General features: G+C 40.6%; 1 protein-coding gene across 3 annotated transcripts in view; it reads left to right on the top strand.

The window, feature by feature from the left end:
• The window catches only part of SNTG1 (syntrophin gamma 1), a 505,846-nt gene that overhangs the window by 451,446 nt on the left and 33,640 nt on the right, over positions 1–20,760 (top strand). For all 3 annotated transcript variants that reach the window (XM_075826260.1, XM_075826258.1, XM_075826259.1), the window contains one exon: positions 19,461–19,499. In XM_075826260.1, coding sequence (XP_075682375.1) covers positions 19,461–19,499 — 39 coding nt within the window. The remainder of the gene's footprint in view (positions 1–19,460; positions 19,500–20,760) is intronic.

The raw sequence follows: 20,760 nt of genomic DNA, 5'->3' as shown, positions 1-20,760 counted from the left end.
CTTCAGCGATGAGTCACAATGATAGCCGGAGATTGGTCTAGGGACCACATGGGCAAAGCCATAAAGAGGCCTTCACAAGGGAACATTACACCGATCCTACTCCTGGGATTATGGTGTGGGGTGGCATAATGTGCGGTAGCCGGACCCCTCTAGTCTTCATTTCAGGTACACTAGTATCTCGGTGTTACATTGATATGGCCGTGGAGCCAGTGTTACAGCCATTTCTCCAAAGTGTCCCAGAATCCGTTTTCCAACAAGACAACGCCAGGCAGCATGTTGCTCATGCTACTGTGAGCAGCCTGCATGGCCTAAATGTGCTACCATAGCCTGCAGTGTTTCTGGACTTGTCTCCCATCGAGAACATCTGGGACGTCATTGGTCGCAATTGCAAAGGGAGCTGCCAGCAGCCAATCTTGATGATTTGCGTGCTCAAGTGCATTCAGTGTGGCATAACATTCCTCAGATAACCATTAATAATGGTAGCATGCCAAGACGTGTAAGGCCTCATGCACACGACCGTAAAAACTCCTGTTATTACGGGTCGTAATTACGACCCGTAATAACGGGCTCATAGACTTCTATTGGCCACGGGTACCTTCCCGTTTTCTTATGGGAAGGTGCCCGTGCCGTTGAAAAAGATAGAACATGTCCTATTTCAGGCCGTAATAACGGCACGGACAGTCCATAGAAGTCTATGGAGCTCCCGTAATGACGGGTGGCTACATGTGTGCACCCGTCATTACGGCAGCGTTGCTAAGCGACGTCAGTAAATAGTCACTGTCCAGGGAGCTGAAAGAGTTAACTGATCGGCAGTAACTCTTTCAGCACCCTGGACAGGGACTACCGATCAGAATAAAGAGCAACCTGTAAAAAATAAAAACAAAAGACGTTCATACTTACCGAGAACTTCTTGCTTCCTCCAGTCCGGTCTCCCGGCCGTTGCCTTGGTGACGCGTCCCTCTCGACATCCGGCCCGACGTCCTGGCCGTCCCTGGATGACGTTTCAGCCCATGTGACCACTGCAGCCAATCACAGGTCAATCACAGGCTGCAGCGGTCACATGGACTGCCACGTCATCCAGGGATGTCGGGCTGGATGTGAAGAGAGGAACGCGTCACCAAGACAACGGCCGGGTAAGTATGAATTTCTTTAACTTTTATTACAGAAAGGGCTGTCCCTTCTCTCTATCCTGCACTGATAGAGAGAAGGGGCTGCCGATTAGTGCAGTGCTATTTTGCCGCCAAAAACGTGCCCGTAAATACGGGTGGAATATGGGTGACACCGGACCCATATTTACGGGCACGGGTTCGTAAATACTGGTGAAAAACGGGTCGAATACGTGTGACACCGGACCCGTATTTACGCGAGTATTTACGGGTGGGAAAAAATACGGTCGTGTGCATGAGGCCTTAGTGTGTGTATTTCTGCTTGTGGCGCTGTTTGGAATATGATTTCCATAATTCCAAAACTTTTCCTTCTTGGTGTTGCAATTTCAATGTTGAGTATGTGTATATATACATATATAGGCAATTTTTATGTATTTATCACATAACAAACTATTTGGGTATGTGCACACACACTAATTACGTCCGTAATTTACGGACGTATTTCGGCCGCAAGTTCCGGACCGAACTCAGTGCAGGGAGCCGGGCTCCTAGCATCATAGTTATGTACGACGCTAGGAGTCCCTGCCTCGCTGCCGGACAACTGTCCCGTACTGTAATCATGTTTTCAGTACGTGACAGTTGTCCTGCAGCGAGGCAGGGACTCCTAGCATCGTACATAAGTATGATGCTATGAGCCCGGCTCCCTGCACTGTGTTCGGTCCGGGACTTGCGGCCGAAATACGTCCGTATATTACGGACGTAATTAGTGTGTGTGCACATACCCTTTCTGTAAACATCAGCAATACGCAATAAAAACGATTATCATGGCCAAGAGATTTCCTAACTCATGGAGCAAATGTTTCTTTAGTAGATAACGGACATTGGCATAAGTACCTACATTAGCCATCATTTTGACAAATTTAACTGTGTTTATTGACAGCCTTAGACAAATTATTTGTGTATTTTAATTAAAAAAAAAACAAAAAAAAACATTTTATATATATATGTATATATCTCTCAAATCAAATAATGAATGCCTTGGGACCTGTATGTACAGAGAATATACTGTATATAGTCTATGTGTATATAAGATCTACAGTGGCAACATATGTGACATTTAACTGGTTACGGTTTATTTTAGTTAACTTTTTAAACACATGCATAAAAAAATACCACTTGCCAGAATGTATTAGAGAACATTGAAGTGCCTGAGGAACTGCATCTGCGTTTTTATACATTTTGTTGCATGTGGCTAGTCCCAGCAATAAAGTAATCCCTTTATTTTCCTCTTGATTTTGACTTTTTTGACTTTACAATGGTCCTTTTTGACAATCATAAAGTGAGGGTGTACTCACTTTGCAATGACGCTATAATGCCAGAACACTCAATACCTATTGCAAATGAATTTGGCGTAAAGGGAATGTATCATCAGAGAATGACATTATTTATATCAGGTTTTTAAATATTGTATTACAACTTATACTTCCGTTTCTTCATTTTTATGTGACATATATATATATATGTTGCAGTTTTCACACTGGCCACTAGAGCAATTACAATAGGCTGACAATTCCTGTTTTCAGCTCACTTAGATTTACTGTGTAGACTGGGAGTGGCCACCCTTGGGGAATTAAAAATAAATTAAATAGAATTGAACAAACAGTCTATCCGAGATACTAAGCTTCATAGAGTCATGTGTCAATTCACTTATACATTAGAAGAAGAGTTTAATTGTTTGATGATGATGCACAGGGGGAACTGCTAGGGGCATTTTACACAGGGTGTACAGTCGATAATTTTTTTTATATTATTTTTAATGACTGGCATACACTATATAGTGTATGAAATTACATTTTAATGTGACTGTCACATTGTATATATTATGGTATTTTAATACCAGTTTGTTTGATTAATTTTTCAATCATTCTATGCTAACATTTCTGGGTCTTTGGGGTCAATTAACTGTTTTCAATTGGGCCCCAGAACTAGTTAATATAGTAAATTGATGTGGATGAATGGAAAGTGGATGTCATGTCTGCACAAAAGAGCTCTACAGGTAGTCGTCATCATAAGTATCCTTAATATCACCTTGATCACAGTCAGAATAATTTTTTGGTTATTACATAAATTCATGAATTAAAAATTATGAAAATGTATTGCATTTTAATTTGGATTGTATAACCCACTTTTTAAAAAAAAAAAATGTAAATGGTTTCAATTTTCAGAAACAATAGAAATGTATAAAGACCAACTATAATGGTAAAAGTGACCTTTCTTTTGTTAATTTGTTTTCCGTATTGTCAATTCATAATTGTAGTTTACATTAAAACTCAACTAAAACTGTACTAAAATATAATAGAGCTATTAATACTGCAATTATTGTTGAAGTATGCCTGGTTTAGCAGAAATAATTTTTCACTTGTTCTCGGCAGAAAGCCGAAATGACATATCAGACAGTTTGACTGATTTAGGAAAACAATGGTATTTCTCAGTCGCTTATGGATTTTCAAACTTAGCAATTATCACTAAACACAGAACTGTAACAAATTGTTTCTTTTATCCTTCAATCACTGTAGAAAGCCTGGCGACTGAACTGACATGGTGACAGATATTGCAATAAATCAATTCTTTTTAGGTTTCTTTATTTAACAAACCTCAGATCAAAGATTCAGCACAAAGATGTCACACATTATCAGGAAAAACAGGGCCCACAAATGGTCATTAAAAATCAGTAAATAACAAAAACAGGTATGATTACCTCTTAATCCATCTGGCTATTCCCAACTGCTGTAAAGAAATGATAAGTAAAGTACTATATTTCAGTACAGCAAGCTCAAATCTAACAAACTTGAGTTTGGAAATTGATCACCACATCACATTTGTCATTTACATTTGTGAAGCCTGACAGTGTTGAAATAAAAGAAGGGAAAGACCAACAAAAACTACAAAGAATCTTGTAGGAGGTTAATATTTGATCCCTAGATAATCTAATAAACTTTAATCATCATAATTACATTTAACATATTTTTGTCTAGAAAACTATCAATTTATAAGGAAGATAATTTGGATGGTGAGCCCCGTCCTTCCACTTAAAGTGTCCCTATGTCACTAAATTGTTAAGTTCTATTCAGAGGTCCACTCAAGGCTCGAAAAATAATTGTTGGATGACATAGGGTTCTGAAAAATTATCAACAAACAAATCAGTAAACATAATTGCTAGGCGAAATCGGGGGATAGTCACTTTCCAGGGTGCTGAAAGAGTTAAACGATCGGCATTAACTCTTTCAGCACCTGGGACAGTGACTACCGATCACAATATAGATCAATGTGTAAAAAAAATAGAAGTTCATACTTACCCAGAACTCTCTGCTTCTTCCTCCAGTCCGGCATCCCGGGATGACACGGCAGTCCATGTGACCGCTGCAGCCTGTGATTGGCTGCAGCGGTCAAATGGGCTGAAACGTCATCCCGGGAGGCCGGACTGGAGGAAGAAGCAGGGAGTTCTGGGTAAGTATGAACTTCTATTTTTTTTTTAGAAGGCTATTCCATGCGAGAAATTGCAAAGAAACTGAAGATTTCCTACAACGGTGTGTACTACTCCCTTCAGAGGACAGCACACACAGGCTCTAACTAGAGTAGAAAGAGAAGTGGGAGGCCCCGCTGCACAACTGAGCAACAAGACAAGTACATTAGAGTCTCTAGTTTGAGAAATAGACGCCTCACAGGTCCTCAACTGGCAGCTGGCAGCTTCATTAAATAGTACCCGCAAAACGTCAGTGTCAACGTCTACAGTGAAGAGGCGACTCCGGGATGCTGGCCTTCAGGGCAGAGTGGCAAAGAAAAAGCCATATCTGAGACTGGCTAATAAAAAGAAAAGATTAATATGGGCAAAAGCACACAGACATTGGACAGAGGAAGATTGGAAAAAAGTGTTATGGACAGAAAATCGAAGTTTGAGGTGTTTGGATCACACAGAAGAACATTTGTGAGACGCAGAACAACTGAAAAGATGCTGGAAGAGTGCCTGACGCCATCTGTCAAGCATGGTGAAGGTAATGTGATGGTCTGGGTTTGCTTTGGTGCTGGTAAAGTGGGAGATTTGTAAAAGGGATTTTGAATAAGAAAGACTATCACTCCATTTTGCAACGCCATGCCATACCCTGTGGACAGCGCTTGATTGGAGACAATTTCATCCTACAACAGGACAATGACCCAAAGCACACCTCCAAATTATGCAAGAACTATTTAGAGAAGAAGCAGGCAGCTGGTATTCTATCTGTAATGGAGTGGCCAGCGCAGTCACCAGATCTCAACCCCATAGAGCTGTTGTGGGAGCAGCTTGACCGTATGGTACGCAAGAAGTGCCCATCAAGCCAATCCAACTTGTGGGAGGGGCTTCTGGAAGCATTGGATGAAATTTCTCCCGATTACCTCAGCAAATGAACAGCTAGAATGCCAAAGGTCTGCAATGCTGTAAATGGAGCATTCTTTGACGAAAGCAAAGTTTGAAGGAGAAAATTATTATTTCAAATAGAAATATTTTTTTCTAACCTTGTCAATGTCTTGACTATATTTTCTAGTTATTTTGCAACTCATTTGATAAATATAAGTGTGAGTTTTCATGGAAAAAACACAATTGTCTGGGTGACAACCAAACTTTTGAACGGTAGTGTATATATATTGCACTGTGCAAAAGTGAAAATCATATATATATGTGTATATATTTATATATATATATATATATATATATATATATATATATATATATATATGTTGGGCAGTCACGCACACAGAAACAGGGTAAAACAGACACAGCGGGTACTTTTTATTTGCACCAAACAAACAGATCCTTTTTGTACAGAGTTTGTGTCCACTGGGTAAAGCAACAAACAAAACAATATAACTTTGTTGAAAAACAATCTTTAAAGTTCTCACCCTGTAGCAGCCACCACCTGAGTGTGCAAATCCCCTTTGTTAGGTGCTTCGGTCATAGCAGTCTCTCTGGAGGAATAACAACCTCCTTCCTCCTCACTCTCTCTCTCTCTTCACACTGTCAGCTTCCCTTTTAATCAGGGCTAGCTGAGACTCAGAACCTCTAGAAACCAAAACCTGGAGTGGAGGTATGGGAATGGCCATCCCACCCAGAATCTCTACAGCCATTCCTAAATCCTGGACCCTGAAATCCAGCCTAAAAAACTCCTGCTCACCAACTAATCTTGCTGAGCAACGAACTTCCCAGAGATTTACACCACTGAGATAAGAAATCTCAGTGGCACATACCTACCCTCTAGCAGTCTTCCTACTGACTGTTTACATATCCCCCCCCCCCCTCTGCCCAAGGCCAGGGGACTGGGCACTTGTAGCCGATAAGCAATGGAGACGTGAAAGGGCATCGGCATTGACATGTAGTTTCCCCTGTCTGTGTTCCACGCTATAATTAAAATTTTGCAATGCCAGAAACCTAGTTAAGAGATTCGTAGAGGAGAACTCCACTTGTATTCTTAAATTAAATGAAATAAGTAATCTCTCCACGCTCAGGTGTACACCACCTATTGGATTGTAGAAATATTAGGAAAGGGGAAAAGAGGAAAAGGAGCGTGGAGGGTTAAATGTCGCCTTCAATTGTATTGATACCGACTGCAATAGGGACAGAAAGATTATATTATGTAATGTCCCCTTTTAATATTGCCACATTGTAAAATTATCAGTGTTACAATGTATAATTGCGACTTATGTCAGTTTTATCAAAGTAGAAATTCTATTGGTTACTTTCACCACTTTGATAAAAATAGAAGAGGTAGTGCTGCAAGGTTGAATAGTATATGTGAAATTCCTTGTAAATGCACTCCGCAAGAGGTTGTATTCAAATTCTGTGAGCAACTGCGTATTGCCTAATTGCGTTTTTTGTTATTTTTTTATATTATTATATTGTTTTTCAATTGTTTAATTCTTTCCAATTCGTTATTAGGTCATATTATAGTGCAATATAGACTGCAGAATATGCCATTGGGCAATACGTTCGTTGGTGCGTTTTATGTACAACGCTGTTAATTTATCACTGTTAAATATGTACTTAAGTCAGCAGTGTGAACATTATCCTAATGAACTGCCGGCTCTTAATCCACCACGTGTTGTATTTGGGCCGCAGTGCACACAGATAAACAGGCTCTGTTTGAATTGTAAGTGTAACTTAATAAATTCAATCGTATAATCTGCTGGTTAATTTGGCCAGCAAATATTCAAGATGCACGCTGTCAAAGCCACGGCAACTCCGTAGCCTGTGACGGTATTACCACCACGTTCGTCCGTTCCCCTTCGTTTATAAGTGCGGAACGAACTGACAGCTCAACACCTTGTAGTGCTGTTGCCACTACCTCCGTTCGTTCTGAATTGGCAGTGAACGAACTAAATTGCGGTAAGATTAGATTTTAAATTTCTAGATTATCTCTCACTAATCTTGCCCTCTATAGTCGATAATCTTTCCCTATTGCCAGGGTCGGTATAGTCCCGACGCGCGTTTCACTGACCGAGGTCAGCTTCTTCCGGGGGCGGGAGCATTTTGTTTCTGAGGCTATTTAAAGCCCAGAATTTGATTGACATTACGTATTGCCAATCAGTTACATGGTGATTCGTTAAACTATTACTCATCTAAAGGGAACTATAATTCTGTTCCCGTCCGTGATTGCAAAACAAAATAAAATCATCCCGTGCAGGATTCTCCTCAGCAATATTTAATAGGTTAACAAAACCTTTGATATTTATTTATATGTCCAAACCATTAGGACATATTATATTAAAAGATGTCACTTCTCATGCTCTATGTTGTTCATTAAATTTAAAAGTAATATGCTACTAGACTGTCGTTAACTTTAATTATTCTATTATTGGACCTACAAAATCTTTATTATTTATTATTGTTTTATTGTATTTTATTTTTATTTTGTCGGTATAGTCCCGACGCGCGTTTCACTGACCGAGGTCAGCTTCTTCCGGGGGCGGGAGCATTTTGTTTCTGAGGCTATTTAAAGCCCAGAATTTGATTGACATTACGTATTGCCAATCAGTTACATGGTGATTCGTTAAACTATTACTCATCTAAAGGGAACTATAATTCTGTTCCCGTCCGTGATTGCAAAACAAAATAAAATCATGATTTTATTTTGTTTTGCAATCACGGACGGGAACAGAATTATAGTTCCCTTTAGATGAGTAATAGTTTAACGAATCACCATGTAACTGATTGGCAATACGTAATGTCAATCAAATTCTGGGCTTTAAATAGCCTCAGAAACAAAATGCTCCCGCCCCCGGAAGAAGCTGACCTCGGTCAGTGAAACGCGCGTCGGGACTATACCGACAAAATAAAAATAAAATACAATAAAACAATAATAAATAATAAAGATTTTGTAGGTCCAATAATAGAATAATTAAAGTTAACGACAGTCTAGTAGCATATTACTTTTAAATTTAATGAACAACATAGAGCATGAGAAGTGACATCTTTTAATATAATATGTCCTAATGGTTTGGACATATAAATAAATATCAAAGGTTTTGTTAACCTATTAAATATTGCTGAGGAGAATCCTGCACGGGATGATTTTATTTTGTTTTGCAATCACGGACGGGAACAGAATTATAGTTCCCTTTAGATGAGTAATAGTTTAACGAATCACCATGTAACTGATTGGCAATACGTAATGTCAATCAAATTCTGGGCTTTAAATAGCCTCAGAAACAAAATGCTCCCGCCCCCGGAAGAAGCTGACCTCGGTCAGTGAAACGCGCGTCGGGACTATACCGACCCTGGCAATAGGGAAAGATTATCGACTATAGAGGGCAAGATTAGTGAGAGATAATCTAGAAATTTAAAATCTAATCTTACCGCAATTTAGTTCGTTCACTGCCAATTCAGAACGAACGGAGGTAGTGGCAACAGCACTACAAGGTGTTGAGCTGTCAGTTCGTTCCGCACTTATAAACGAAGGGGAACGGACGAACGTGGTGGTAATACCGTCACAGGCTACGGAGTTGCCGTGGCTTTGACAGCGTGCATCTTGAATATTTGCTGGCCAAATTAACCAGCAGATTATACGATTGAATTTATTAAGTTACACTTACAATTCAAACAGAGCCTGTTTATCTGTGTGCACTGCGGCCCAAATACAACACGTGGTGGATTAAGAGCCGGCAGTTCATTAGGATAATGTTCACACTGCTGACTTAAGTACATATTTAACAGTGATAAATTAACAGCGTTGTACATAAAACGCACCAACGAACGTATTGCCCAATGGCATATTCTGCAGTCTATATTGCACTATAATATGACCTAATAACGAATTGGAAAGAATTAAACAATTGAAAAACAATATAATAATATAAAAAAATAACAAAAAACGCAATTAGGCAATACGCAGTTGCTCACAGAATTTGAATACAACCTCTTGCGGAGTGCATTTACAAGGAATTTCACATATACTATTCAACCTTGCAGCACTACCTCTTCTATTTTTATCAAAGTGGTGAAAGTAACCAATAGAATTTCTACTTTGATAAAACTGACATAAGTCGCAATTATACATTGTAACACTGATAATTTTACAATGTGGCAATATTAAAAGGGGACATTACATAATATAATCTTTCTGTCCCTATTGCAGTCGGTATCAATACAATTGAAGGCGACATTTAACCCTCCACGCTCCTTTTCCTCTTTTCCCCTTTCCTAATATTTCCAGAAACCTAGTTACCCTTGCATTATTTCCTTTGTTGTGACACATCCACTTCAAGGGGGCATGGTCCGAAACTAACCGGAACTTTCTGCCTAGTAGATAGTATCTCAGCGTCTCTAGTGCCCACTTTATGGTCAAACATTCCTTTTCCACTATTGAATAATTCCTCTCACAAGAAGTGAGTTTCCTACTTAGGTACACTATGGGATGCTCCTCCCCATTCACTTCTTGCGATAGGACTGTCCCTAAACCAACATTGGAGGCATCGGTTTGAACAACAAATTCTTTCGAAAAGTCTGGTGCTATCAACACCGGCTCGGCTGACTGCACAAGGTTTTCTTAAGCCCCTGAAATGCCCTTTCTGCTTCTGGGGACCACTGAACCATAACGTACTTCTTCCCTTTCGTTAGATCTGCTAAGGGTGCTACAATGGAAGCAAAGTTTGGGACGAACCTTCGATAGTATCCCACAATACCTAAGAATGCCCTCACCTGTTTTTTGTAAGGGGCTGTGGCCAATTTTGTATTGCCTCAATTTTGTTCACTTGAGGTTTTATCACACCTCTTCCTACCAAATAGCCCAAATACCTGGCCTCCTCTAACCCAATGGCACACTTTTCTGGGTTAGCAGTAAACCCTGATTTTCTGAGGGAATCTAACACAGACTGAACTTTATTCAAATGGGTCTCCCAGTTACTGCTGAAGATGACTATATCATCTAGGTAGGCTGCCGCATATCTTTTGTGTGGACTCAAAACCTGATCCATCGCCCTTTGAAAGGTGGCCGGTGCACCCTGTAACCCAAAGGGCATGGTTACATACTGAAACAGCCCCTCTGGGGTGGAGAAGGCAGTTTTCTCCTTGGCTTCCTTTGACAACGGAATTTGCCAGTACCCTTTTGTGAGATCTAGGGTTGTAATATATTTGGCTGGCCCCAATTGCTCAATTAACTCATCTACCCTAGGCATAGGGTAGGCCTAAAATTTGGAAACCTCGTTCAGCTTACGAAAGTCATTGCAGAACCTCCATGTTCCGTCGGGTTTTGGAACTAATACTATGGGGCTGGACCACCCACTATTAGACTCCTCAATCACCCCCAGTTCTAACATGCGTTTCACTTCCTCTGAGATGGCCTGTCTCCTGGCTTCTGGGATTCTATAGAGCTTAATGCTTACTTTGACTTTCGGGTCAGTAATAATATCATGTTCGATCACATCAGTAACCCCTGGGAGATTTGAAAACAGGTCCCTATTATGCTGTAAAAATTCACTTGTCTCTTGTTTTTGTGGCGGTGACAAAGTTTCAGCAATCTTAACCTTTCTAATCTGCACATCAAGATCTTCAGATATTTTTGAGAAAGTTAGCAAGGAGTCCCTATCCTGCCAGGGTTTAATTAAATTTATGTGATAGAGCTGGATCGGCTTCCTTTTCCCCGGCTGATGTACCTTGTAAGTTACCTCACTAACCTTTTCCACAATTTCATAGGGGCCTTGCCACCTGGCCAAAAATTTGCTTTCAACTGTGGGCACTAACACCAACACGCGATCACCCGGGTTAAACTGCCTCACTTTGGCTCCCTGTTATATATTTGGCTCTGTGCCTCCTGAGCTCGATGTAGGTGGTCCTTTACTATGGGCATAAACCTGGCTATCCGATCTTGCATTTGTGCAACATGTTCTATTATGCTCCTATAAGGTGTCGCCTCACTCTCCCATATTTCTTTGGTAATATCGAGGAGACCACGGGGGTGCCTGCCGTACAGTAACTCAAATGGAGAGAACCCAGTGGAGGCCTGAGGGACCTCTCTGATAGAAAATAACAAATAGGGCAATAAGCAATCCCAGTCCCGACCATCCTTCTCCACAACCCTTTTTAACATTCCCTTCAGGGTCTTGTTGAACCTCTCTACCAGTCCATCGGTCTGAGGATGATAGACAGAGGTTCTTATTTGTTTGAAATTCAAGATCCTACATAACTCTTTCATGATTTTAGACATAAAAGGGGTTCCCTGATCTGTCAATATTTCCTTTGGCAGGCCAGTTCTTGAAAATATGTGCACCAACTCCCGAGCAATACATTTAGAGGAGGTGTTTCGCAGGGGGATAGCCTCAGGGTATCTGGTGGTATAGTCCAACACCACCAGAATATACTGGTGGCCCTGGGCAGACTTAACCAACGATCCCACTAGGTCCATCGCGATTCGTTCGAACGGGACCTCAACTATAGGCAGGGGAACTAACGGGCTCCTAAAGTGGGCTACTGGAGTAGTTAACTGACAGGTTGGGCATGATTTACAATAGTTTGCAACCTCTTTATAATAGCCTGGCCAGTAGAATCTTTGTAGGTTCCTTTCCTGGGTCTTATCTGTACCTAAATGACCACCTAGCACATGGGTGTGAGCCATGTCCAGTACCATACGTCTATATGGGGCGGGTACCAGCAACTGTTCAACTAGGGTCTCCCTTATTTGCGTGACCAGATACAGTAGATCCCCATTAAGAGCAAAATGGGGAAAACATTTATCCGTATTACGACCCTGCGGAACACCATTAATGACGGTCACATTTCCGAAGGCATTTTTTAGGATGGGGTCTCTCAGTTGAGCTGTTCCAAAGTTGTCCCGGGATACATCAAGATCAGGGGGACTTGCCTCGGGACCTGCAGGCTCACCCTCTTCCCCTGCTAAAACCGCCAGAGGAAAATTTTTTGCCCCCTTTTCTGTTACCGCTACTGCCTCAGTGGGCCCATCCTCATTTAAAGGAACAGGGTGCAAAGACAAAATATCAACCTTATTCCTGCCCCCCCTAGCCGACCTGTGGTCCCACAGCTCCCAGAACAAGGGAAAGTCACGGCCAATGATAAAGGCATGAATCAAATTATTTACAACCGCGACCTCATGGGCCTGAGACCCACAGTCAGACTCTATAGTGACGTTGGCCACCGGGTAGTCCTTGGTGTCCCCATGTACACATATCACCCCCACCCGCCTTTCCGGGTTAACGAGTACATGTGGTAGGGTGGCCCGCAAGAGTGTGACCAGACTCCCTGAGTCCAGGAGGGCTGTGACAACGGCCCCATTCACAAGGACTTGTCGCTCCTGTAGTCCCTCATCCTGTTGGGTACCAGCACTGCATGCCAAATGGGAAAACAGGGAGCATCGTCGAGTGGCACTGCAATCCATCTGTTCCGTGTTTTGGGGACAGGGGCCGCAATGTGACCCGGCTGCTGGCACCTCCAACAGAGTGGTGGCTGTTTCCCGTGGTAACTGTGATTGAGCCACGGCCGTCTCTCTTAGGGCGGAAACTTGCTCACACAGCAGGCGGTTGGTCTCCTGTTGAACCTATATAGCCTCCGCATGAGCCCTCTGCTGCTGTGCGATCGCTTGCTGCTGTTGCAGGTTTGCCTGCACCATCTGTTTTACGAGCTCTTCCATAACAGTCTCTTTTTTCAATCCTGTTGCTGCTTTTACCCAGGACATACGGGAAGTCCAATCAAATTAAGGAACTGTGCGTTTACCCTTAGCGCGATGTCCGCATTCTCCATCATTTGTGAGCTGGCGGCCCCCTTGGGTTGCTGTATTGGGCAGTCACGCACACGGAAACAGGGTAAAACAGACACAGCGGGTACTTTTTATTTGCACCAAACAAAAAGATCCTTTTTGTACAGAGTTTGCATCCACTGGGTAAAGCAACAAACAAAACAATATAACTTTGTTGAAAAACAATCTTTAAAGTTCTCACCCTGTAGCAGCCACCACCTGAGTGTGCAAATCCCCTTTGTTAGGTGCTTCGGTCATAGCAGTCTCCCTGGAGGAATAACAACCTCCTTCCTCCTCACTCTCTCTCTCTCTTCACACTGTCAGCTTCCCTTTTAATCAGGACCAGCTGAGACTCAGAACCTCTAGAAACCAAAACCTGGAGTGGAGGTATGGGAATGGCCATCCCACCCAGAATCTCTACAGCCATTCCTAAATCCCGGACCCTGAAATCCAGCCTAAAAAACTCCTGCTCATCAACTAACCTTGCTGAGCATCGAACTTCCCAGAGATTTACACCACTGAGATAAGAGATCTCAGTGGCACATACCTACCCTCTACCAGTCTTCCTACTGACTGTTTACAATATACATATATATATATATATATATATATATATATATATATACACACATATACTGTATATATATATATATATATATATATATATATATATATATATATATATATATGTATATGATTTGTTTCTTTTCTACTTTTTTTTAAATCCCTTAATGACGTGGCTTATCTTAGCCTTCAGGACATTTGACTTTTTTTTTTCATTTTTTGTTGCGGCACCTTCAGGTTTTCAGTTTTTCCCCTCCATAGCGGCACTCCAGGCCACTCTCAGTGCAAGTGAATGGGACTGTTCTGCAGTTCCCTGCACAGGAGGTGGCATTGAGTCCTGCTGTGCAGGGAAATTTTATTTCAATTTGACTCTGGGGGGCATCTGGGAAAGTTAAATTTGAGCTGGGGGGCACCAAACTGTATATTTTCCTCTGTGTGAAGGAATGCCTAGCTACGCCTCTGTAATCACTGATTGACTGATATGTAATACTCCCTCCATTTTCTAAATGGATTCACTTCTCAAAACAGCCCCTTACCATATGCTGTATTAGGACTTATAGATGTGACAGATGGGGGCTCATTTGAATGTCTGACAGCTAAAACTATATTTCCCCTACATCAACTGTTACAGGTAACACGCATGGCCTACTGCCGCATTCCCCAGTAATAACCGCTGATCATCTGGGCTTTTGAGAACTGCATGTGCGGCAATCAGAAGCTCAATGGAGTGGCTGTCTTCAGAGAAGGGATTGTCTTTTTTTAGAGAACCCATTTAAAAAGAGGTTATTCAGCAGCTGCAGAGTATATTATACAGCTTTATGTCCCTGCTGCAGAAGAGCATAATACACAACTCTGCTACTTCAGTCTGAGATGAGGGTGTTTCATATCAATCAATCATAGGTGGAGGGCAAGCTTCCCCCTTCTCTTCAAAAATATCAATCTCTTTTTATATTAATATATACATGACAGTATATTTTTAAGCAGCTCCGAACACTGTAGGTGATTTTTAAGGTACACTTATATAATGTGCAAGGATTTTGTAAAATACAAAGTAAGCCCGGTTAAAGAGAATATATTAGAGAAATGATTTGCTGAAAACAACTCTCTAGAAATATGAGTATCATAGGTTTTACTGATAACCTTTTATTTCAACAATTCATATTTTAAGACACACTTTATCAAGATCATCTCTTCACCACAGTTCTAGGCATACAAATTCTAATGCTTTATAGCAAACTTAGATATTGATCTGCAATATGACTGGGAATATTTTAAAAGGAAGAAAGGGAGTATAAACCAATATAAAGTAACACAGCCTAGTACAATGTTATAGCTGTTCACACATTTAAATAAACATTTGAATACATTTCACATTTTAAAATGTCAAAAAACCTACTAAGCAAAGCAAATATTTTCCATTTCTAATTTGTGGAACTGCTTTATAAAAATACAAAAATAATATGCACAGTCCCACATGTATCATGCAGCTTAGGCCAGATTTAGGCATAAAAGGCAATAAAAAAAATCTAAAAATTGCAATGTGCGTTGAGTTTATGGTAAAATTTGGAAAGTGACAAGTACAGTGAGCATCGTCTCCAAGGAGACATAATTAAAGTAAAATTTATTACGTAGAAAGCCTAAAAGATTTTGGTAAATTTTCGCAAATCTATACCTGTTCATTTTAGGCGTAGATTTGTTTTTCTGCCTCTCAGGCCGTGCAAAATGGGCCAAAGTTACTAAGAGTCATGCGCCTTTTAGTAAATTTGTAGCAAATCACTCCAATTTTCAGTATCTCCTCTACGCAGACTGGCATCAGATATGTCAGTCTTGGCAAATGTGGGCCACTGTACCTTATCTAACATGACACTTATACAAATGGGTATAAATGGCAACCAGAGACAGGGGCAAAAGCTGGATTTTTAAAGCAGGGTTGTTGACGGTCTCAACCAACATGGCACAATGCCCACTATTTATACATTATTAATTGCCAACTTCTAATAAACACTACATCTCACATGTTTATATAGGGGTAAGTCAGTGATAGTATTTATGTACCCATCTTGGTTGTCTAGAGTGTTTTAGTGTTTAATACCTAATATCTCTGGTGGTCTAAGGTGGCTAAGGGTAAATATCTTATATCTTTGGTGGTGTTAGGTGGTTTAGCTGCTAACACCTAACATTTTTTGGGTTTATTATGGTGAAGGGGGTCTGGGGCAGGAAAGTTTATCTATTATTTCATCTAAATAACGTTACTATAAATCCCCTAGTTCCCTTCCCTTCACACAGTCACCCAGATAAATGATGAAACTCTTCCTGCTTACAGCGGTCACTGGAGAGAGTTCAAGCATAGGGATTTAAACACCTCCATGAAATTTGATGATCATGTTTTCCCATAAATGGCTTAGAGGGTGGATTCCAGGTACTAGGAAATACCCCCCACCACACACACATACATACACACATACACACACACACACACACACACACACACACACACACACACACACACACACACACACACACACACACACACACACACACACACCCCATGACATGTTTAGGCTTTGTAAGAACAGCATTTACTTAGTGTTGTGTTTTTTTATTATCTTTCTCTTAGCATAACCGAATGTGTGCACTTTGGTCTGGAATAATCCTTGAAGAGGTTTTTACTGTTGTGGGTTCTTAAAGGGCGGCCTCAATTAAAGATAAGGCACATTTGGGTTACATGCTAGATAACTAGATCCATGAGGAGCACTTCTGCATCACTGTTATGTTCCCAATGGAGTTGTGGATGTAGCTACATAAGATGTAACACAGAGAGGTGGCTCTGTGATTATAAACTGTATCCCGGTTATACACCATTAGTTCTGAATGAAGAGATAGCTGAGGGGACACATAGCAATAGTTTACATGACTATGCACACATCTTAAAACGAGGAACATACTGATTTTGAGAATTTGAAACGACCTCATGTTGCAAGAAGGCAATGTTTCATTTTAGTCTTTCACTGGTGGATATTTTAGTTTGATCCATTCCACCACACCATAAATTCACTGGTTATAATGCCTTGTTTCTCTTCAAGCCCTACTTTAAACACCAATGGTTTACATGGCTCATACACAGGGCTAACAAGTCGGAAATAGGTCTGCCCGATAGAATAAAAGGCTTATAATTTTAGGCTGTATCTCAGCAATTCACCAGTGGGTTTGGAAATGTTTTGCATGGCTGTGTTCAGCTAACATTTCTGTTTTAGTAAGTAATTGCATTCTCCATTAAATTACAATTTTGGAGCATCTTTTCTTAGAAGTCTTTGTGGTGCCATTCCTGGGACATGTTTCTACACACTCTGACACTGTCTAATCAGCGCTGGCAAAGTGTGTAAGGGCACACCATATTTACAACGGGAATGGGAAAACCCAGTTGTTAGTTTATTTATAAATTTCCAGAAGGAATAACAGAAGAAGGGCCTAATGCAGAGTTTTAAGAAAAAAATGTTGCAGAATTGTTATATTATGGACATTCAGATGTACTTTATACTAAGACATGCATGTCAGGAGACCAAACAGGTCCTCTTTAACTGGCGTGGAAACTAATGGGCCCTCTACTGATACTTAGCTATGCGTAGCAAAGGATAGTAAGCAAAATCAGCAGCAAACTCCACCTGCTCATGTCCAGTAAAAGTATCTATAACAACAGTACTTCAAGTATAATCATGTTTCAAATGCTAATGAGAAAAAATAAATTTTCATTATGTTGTTTATAGTTGTTTTTTTTCCCCGCATTAATCAGTTTGAATAGTAAGCTTAGGTAATCCCTTAAGGACACAGTTAATTTTGGCCTTGAGCATGCAGGGAGTTTTTTTTACTTTTGCCTCACTGCAATCTGACATTACACACTGTCACGAAGGGTCTGTGGACCCACTGGGCCGTACCGCCTTGGCGGTAAGGCAGCTGGCCAACAGGGCACAGGTGAATGTCTATAGTTCATATAGGTACCTGTGGCAGCTCAGACAGCAGCAGGGCAGGCTCGGCTTGGACTAGGCAGCAGGTAGACGTCAGGCGAGGTGAAGCAGGTCAGACGTGGAATACAACACGACTTTGGCACAGCACAGTGCTCGACCAGGATGGTGTGGAATGAAAGGAACTGGAACAGGTACAGGAACAGGAAACAGGAAACAGGAACACACTAGGAGGCCATCACATAGACAAACTAGGAAACATCAACAATGCTCAGGCATAGAAGCAGGGGGCTGGACCCCTCTTATAGTCCAGGGTACTCACGGGTCAAAGTTCAACAAAAGTCCGGTACGCGCACTGCCCCTTTAAGAGCGGGCATGAACGCGCGCACGCCCTGCGGGATCCATCTGAGGAGGCTGGGGCTAGCGCTTGCCGACTCGTGGCTGCGGCTGTCAGGAGGGGATTGGAGCTGGCAGCCACGGACATTACACATACATACATGAGGGCTTGTTTTTAGCAGGACCAGTCGTACCGTTTTAGGGTACATATATCTTAGTATTTAACTTTAAAAAAAAAAATTGGGGATAACGCAAAATAGAAGCAATTCTTTCAAATTTATTGTGCTGCAGTATAAATAATGTGTTAACTTTATTCTGAGGGTCGTTATGGTTACGGAAATACCAAATATGTATACCTTTTTATATGTTTGATCATGCTTATTCAATAAATGCTATTTTTATAGAAAAAACATGTTTATCCTTTACTTAATTTGTGTTATATTCAACAACTTCTTTAAACTTTTTTTTGTTCCACTAGGGGACATTTACTTATGAATTTATATTCTAACAAATAATGCATTGGCATACCTTTTTATTCCAATGCATTATTGCCTGTCAGTAAAAATCTGACAGGCACCTATTAGGCCATGCCTATAGCGCAGCTTAAATGGCAACTGCATATGACAGTTATGTTGCTTCTTCTTAGGCTTTTGTCTGCCATATTTAACCGTTTGCCCCCGAATTCACGTGACTGGTGTAAGCAATGAGACTGCCCTTTGTTATGATCTCTCAGATTCATCTAAGGGGTTAAACGGATGAGATTTAAGATATTTCCCATTTTGACAGTTGTGGCTGGAGCTGTCTTCCCATGGGTAATGGTGCAGGCACAGAAGCTTTGCCCGCGTCAACACTATACCGTACATTTATAGCACTCATCCTTAACAGCACACTTCCAGCACCCTAAATGTAAAGAGTTTGGTGCCAATGGGTAAAATTCTAAGGAGAATTGTGCCGTTTTAGTTAACAGGTTTGGAAAATGTTTTGTTTCTTGTGTATATTTTTTTGCTCAGTATCCAAGTATTGCGGTATATGCAATCACAGGGTAGTGTGGCTTTAATATCAAAACTCTAAATGGAGCCCCATTCTGGTACTTGTTTATGTGGAAAGGGGATTGGCCCTTTAGATACATCGATGATATGTACATCCTTCTTCGTGTATATATATATATATATATATTGGATGTTTATTGCACATTACTCAATTAATATTTTTTGTTTTTACAGATAAAAAAAATTAACAGGAACTTTCCAGTAAATCAGCAGGTACGTAATGTGTTCACAACTAACTGCTCATGTGTTTACTTCAGTGCAGTTATATTCATATGCGTTTCAGGGTAGCACACTTTTAAGAGAGGCACTAAACCCTCTTCCAAACGTAGTAGGTAAATTTTAACGCCACTAGCTTATTAAGGTAACTACTGAAATTTATGTGAATGAATGACACAACAAAACAAATTCCAAACATTCCCTTATTACTCCAATAATAAGTGTAGCAGTATATATATATATATATATATATATATATATATATATATATATATATATATATACACTACCGGTCAAACGTTTTATAACACCTCAATTTTTCCAGTTATTTTTACATTAACACAGTTCTGGTACAGCAAATAGAATGAAATGGTTCAAAGGTTCAAAGGTAAGTTAAAAGCATAAAAATAATAAGAATTTTTAACCTCAAATGCAACAATAATCAGCACAGAAAGCAAGTTATGGTTTGGATTGGATGCAAGCTATTCCTACAGGTATAAATACACATAACATTTTACCACTCAAACGGCACTGAATGAGCAGTCCAACGTGTAGTCAGTAAGAATACTTTCTGCCAGTCTGTATGCAATGGACAAGCCACGGTCCAGTGTGGGTGCATATGGTTGTTCTTACTCCTGTAGTTCCACAGAACCGCTACCAGTCTTCCGACGTCGATTCTCCTGGCAGGATAAGAACCTATATCTCTAGAATGGAAAAAGAGAAATATAGTGCATAAAATAAAAGGCATAAACGGCACGCCAAACACTCTTGGCGAGAGTGTTTGGCATGCCGTTTATGCCTTTTATCAATTTTGTGATGTGTTTAAAGGGAATGTGCCGCTAGAATTTTTTTTAATTTTTTTTCAGTTAAACAGTTAGTATATACATGATTAGACATTGTTCTAATTTTTTACATTTTTTCACAAGTCAGGAAATATTATAAATTAGATTCTAATTTATAATATTTCCATGTGCTGGTCACTAGAGGGAGCAATTTCCAAAATTGCAGCATTGGCATGTGGTAAAGCAACCTCATTGCTTTATGCTGCAAAATTGGAGAAGACACACTCGCTCTAGTGTGCTCAATTAATCCCCCTTCTTTATCCTGGCTAGTGCCAGGAGAAAGGAGGGGGTTGAATGTTCAAACCTCCTACACTGTGTGCCGCCATTTTTTGAGCGAATGCACAGTGTAGTAGGCTTACATACAGTGGTAATCACACAGTAAAACACGAAGATACACAAACATAACTTACCTGTTC

Source organism: Rhinoderma darwinii, chromosome 5, assembly GCF_050947455.1.
Source record: "Rhinoderma darwinii isolate aRhiDar2 chromosome 5, aRhiDar2.hap1, whole genome shotgun sequence".
In the NCBI taxonomy this organism is placed as follows: domain Eukaryota; kingdom Metazoa; phylum Chordata; class Amphibia; order Anura; family Rhinodermatidae; genus Rhinoderma; species Rhinoderma darwinii.
Note: the sequence above shows the minus strand (reverse complement) of the source record. Positions and strands in the feature narration are given on the sequence as shown.